The following is a 4,296-nucleotide window of genomic DNA, read 5'->3' on the forward strand; positions in this document are numbered from 1 at the left end:
AGATTCAGCAGCTGCTCGTCTGGCTGCTGCGGGACGCTTTTTACATCACCCAAAACCGCGGGGCACCCGGCGCTCACCCGGTTACCGCAGGGAGCCCCAGGGAGACCTTCCTCCCCCTCTAACCTCTACGGGAGTGCCCATCGCCTCTGGGCCCGCGGGGGTTGGGTGACGGATGTTTTGCAGCCACAACAGCCTTGTTCCTGCTATACTTTTCTGCGGGAAGAAGGAGGAGAAGAGTTGGGAAGCTTCTAGTTTCCAGAGCTGTCGAAATGATGCTTTGTATTAGCATGAAAAAATTTTAGAAAAATCTTGAAATCCTGCCCCCCTGAATTCTCACCTGCAGAAAAAGGAGTTTTTCTGGTTTTGTGCTGTTGCCTGGTCTCAGTTTGTCTTTTGATTCTTTAGGTACACTTTCCTGCTACTCATACTCTTTCTTGTACCTGGGATTATAATGATGGTTGCATATGGCCTCATTTCTTTGGAACTCTACAGAGGAATAAAATTTGACGCCAGCCAGAGAAAATCTTCACGAGGTAACACTACATTTAGGTTTGGGGTTTTTTTAAGTTAGAGTTGAAGATACGAGCAGTTATCTTGAGGCTACTAAAAGCAAAATGTTCTATTTGCAAAAATGATCATTATGGCCAGTTACGGCCGTAAACCCGCCAGATGCATTTGTTGATTGAAGTTATTCCATTATTCACTAGCAAATAATTCCTTACCTATGGCTTGTTTGCAAAGACTCTGGGCAGGACACATTAAATTTCTAATTTGCTTGTTGTAGAAATACCAAAATTTCTTTTCTGGCCATGGATAAGGACCATTTCTGTCAATAAACTTCATGATAAAAATTGTCAAATTAAGATAGCAGCATATAATTTTGAAAACTATCTTCAGTGAATACTTGAGCAGTGTTCTTACACCTTTTGCGTCAATTTGTATAGAGTTAAGACGTGAGAATATTGGGATAGCGGACGTAGAGCAGCTGATACACGACTACCTCAGAAGTAGTCCAGTGCTTTCTTTGCAGCAGTTTTTCAGCCATGAGTTATGTTATGTATTTAGACCTAGACTCCGTTCTTGATTTGTTATTTTGAATCACTGTTCGGAGATATTTTGCCAACTATTTAAGCACAAATTCATATGTACAGAAAGAAAAGTAAGCACCTGCAGTGCCAAATACGAGGATGGAGATGGATGCTACCTCAACAAAACCAAAAGAAAAAGGAAGATGCCATTGCAACAGCTCTCTGCTACTGGCCATAGCAAAATAGACAGGGTGAGAAGCAGCAGCTCTTCTGCCAACTTAATGGCCAAAAAACTCGTCATCCGCATGCTGATGGTGATAGTGATTTTGTTTTTCCTTTGCTGGACTCCCATCTTCAGTGTCAATGCCTGGCGCGCATTTGACACCACTTCGGCTGACCGGCGGCTCTCAGGAGCTCCCATCTCCTTCATCCACTTGTTATCCTACACCTCGGCCTGTGTGAACCCTATCATATACTGCTTTATGAACAAGCGCTTCCGCATGGGTTTTCTGGCCACTTTCGCCTGCTGCGCTAAGCAAAGGGCCCCTGCAGTACGGGGGGAGGTTGGCGATGACGAGGACGGGAAGACCACAGGGGCTTCACTCTCCAAATGTTCTTACACACACATGAACGCACCTGCACCCCCCTGAGCCGCGTCAGGAGAGGCCACAGGGGCCTACAGAAATTCAAGTGTTTATCACCCGGTGTTGGAAAGCGACTGTGGCATCAGCTGAACATGATTTAGTTCTGAGGTAATGAAACACTTCAGCTGACAGTGAATGCAGTGAGAATTTTATGGGAAATGGATGGTATCACTGTCTGAGCTTTATATCACTTTCCCTTCAAAAGTACAAAGAAAGAGGGCTCTTTGAAGATAAGGGACTTTAAAAAGAGCCTTAGAAGACGCTCTAGTTGTCAGAAATTCTCCTGTAAAAATTGGTGTCCTTTACATCAACAGTTTAGCTCAGTTTTCCACTGCAGTTCTCAGTATCTCTTAAAATTTCCAAGATGCCAATAGACTCTCCTCAAACATTAATACATGTATTGCAGTCTTCACTTCAATATCTATTCCTTGTAATCAAAACGTTTCAGTTACATTCGTAGTATTTTTTCACATTATTTTTGCTGAGCTAATACATGTTGAGATCATTTTGGTGTCACAGTCAATTAAAAGAAAAATTTTGGGGTGGCATTAATGGATTTGTCCACGTGAAAATAACGCTTTTAAGTAAAATAATTCCTTTTTTAAAATAAAGTGAAAATAAATATTGGTGACTTTGCTGATGGAATGCATTCTTCATTTAGGCAATAACCTAAGTTAACATCATTTCATGTATTTTTGGTCTAAATAAAACCCATGGAACAAGCACAGAGAAATGGCTTTCTTCCACTCAGCTGCAAGCACCCACATGTGCAAGCGGCAGGGTCTTAGGTGAGCCCCAAAGGCTCGCGTGGAAATTGTCGGGATTCCCAGTGGGAACCACAGGGATAAAAGCTTGGGATACAGGCAACGAGGTGATTTTACAAATGACAGAGGACTGAAGACGTAGGACGATGCCTACGGTCGTAATAACGTTTCACAAATATATTCACAGTCCCTCCTGGCGTGGTACTGCCGACAGGAAGGGAGAAGCCACTGGGTGTAGAAAGGCAGAAAGAGGACACACACGAGCAAAGGCTGGAAGTCCTCCTCATAGTTTTTTTAAACTTTGGAATAACTATTTTCTCCAACTACACGTATTTGTAAACAGACTCAACATAGAAAAAAAAAATCTTTGAATTACGTAGTTACCGGTGTTTTATTGAGCAAGGAATCCGGGCTCTTTCCTGTGCAGCGCGCAGGTTAGTGTGCGTGTTCAGGTCATGCCCTTCGCTCTGTGGGGCTCGGCTGGAGAAGTTATATCATTTATTTTGTTTTGTGAAAATATCCCATTGGAGATGATTCTATCTCCTAGCTGAGTCAATATAATTTTAAAAACTTGTTATTAGACAGAGATTAAATTTGAGCACAGCGCGGAATGTAGATGTGGATATTAAATATAACCCCTCTCCAGGGTTTTAATCAGGAAAATCTGATCTCTTTACAAAATGATTTTAAATTGGAAATATAGCTTGAGTTCCAGGCACTCAGATCCATGTTCTGCACTCAATTATTGCCTGAAACAGTTTACCCATACAATTTAGCACACAACTTTGTCTATTTTTTTTTTGGCATCCAGCTTGTCCACGGACAGGAAATTAAAAAAAACCCCTCCGAACACTGTTTATGCACAACCCATAGAAACAATGTTTTGCCTGCCACGTTAATAAAGTGGCAGTGTTCCTGTAAGGGTGCTGCGACTGCTGACATCGGTCTGACCTTTCGCAAATACCCACCAAATTAAATTATGGGATTTAATTGATAACAATGAAATGAAAATTTTACTTCAGTTAAGGCTGCAGGATGAGACCCTCTGCAAACCTGTCCTGTGTGTTGAAACTGAAGGAACAAACTTAGCTGCTTTTGGATTTATGTGCAACAGTGAGAGCAGAAAAAATAGGTTGAAGTATTTGATACCATTTGAAAGCCTGGCATTATTATAGGATGTAGTTTAAAAATTGTTGTTTAGGTGAAAAAAAAAAGAATCGCATTTTAATAGTAAACCTGATGCGAATATTGCTGAGACCGCCTGCTTCGCAGCTCTTGCACAGTGTGCACTGTCGAAGGCAAATCCCCTTCGTAGGTGTCGATGCGCTGGTACCCGTAGGGCCCGCGTAGCGGTACCCGCGCCACACCTGCTCCCACCGATTCAGCCCGAGGACAGTGGTTTCGGATGAAAGGCAACAGCTATTTTCCACAATGCCTTAGCCAGACCGCAGCCCCCCGCGGCCCCCGGTACCTGTGGCTGACAAGAGCGGAGCCCCTGATTGATTCCCCGCTCGTAACTACCAGGGAGCACAATTCGGAGGTGATGATGTGAGGGAGGCAGGAGAAGAAGATCCCGATGGAGTGGCGGTCAGCTGACAACCAGGGAAGGGTTAGAAATGTGCCCAAACGGACACGACTCCGTGTGCCCGGGGCTCCTTCTGCGCAGGTGCCGTTCTTCCCCTCCGTTGCCCCCCACGCACCTTTTTCCCTTTAAAACCAAGACATTAGCTCTTTGACCAAGCCCCCGAAGCCAGAGCCTTACGCCAAGTTCCAGCAAGGGCTAGGAAGTACGTTTTTAAGGCGCGACATTGCAATGCCGTCGTTTCGTCGCCTCCCGCCCTGCTCTCCTAGCAGAGGACG

At 44.2% G+C, this 4,296-nt stretch overlaps 1 protein-coding gene across 1 annotated transcript in view; it reads left to right on the plus strand.

Annotated features, from left to right (window-relative positions):
• CCKBR (cholecystokinin B receptor) overlaps positions 1-1,678 on the plus strand; it is a 6,833-nt gene extending 5,155 nt beyond the window's left edge. The window contains exons 4-5 of the mRNA XM_010294484.1: positions 406-533; positions 1,152-1,678. Of these exons, the coding sequence (XP_010292786.1) occupies positions 406-533; positions 1,152-1,678 (655 nt within the window). The remainder of the gene's footprint in view (positions 1-405; positions 534-1,151) is intronic.
• The last annotated feature ends 2,618 nt before the right edge of the window (positions 1,679-4,296 follow it).

This window comes from Phaethon lepturus, unplaced genomic scaffold, assembly GCF_000687285.1.
Source record: "Phaethon lepturus isolate BGI_N335 unplaced genomic scaffold, ASM68728v1 scaffold47090, whole genome shotgun sequence".
NCBI lineage: Eukaryota > Metazoa > Chordata > Aves > Phaethontiformes > Phaethontidae > Phaethon > Phaethon lepturus.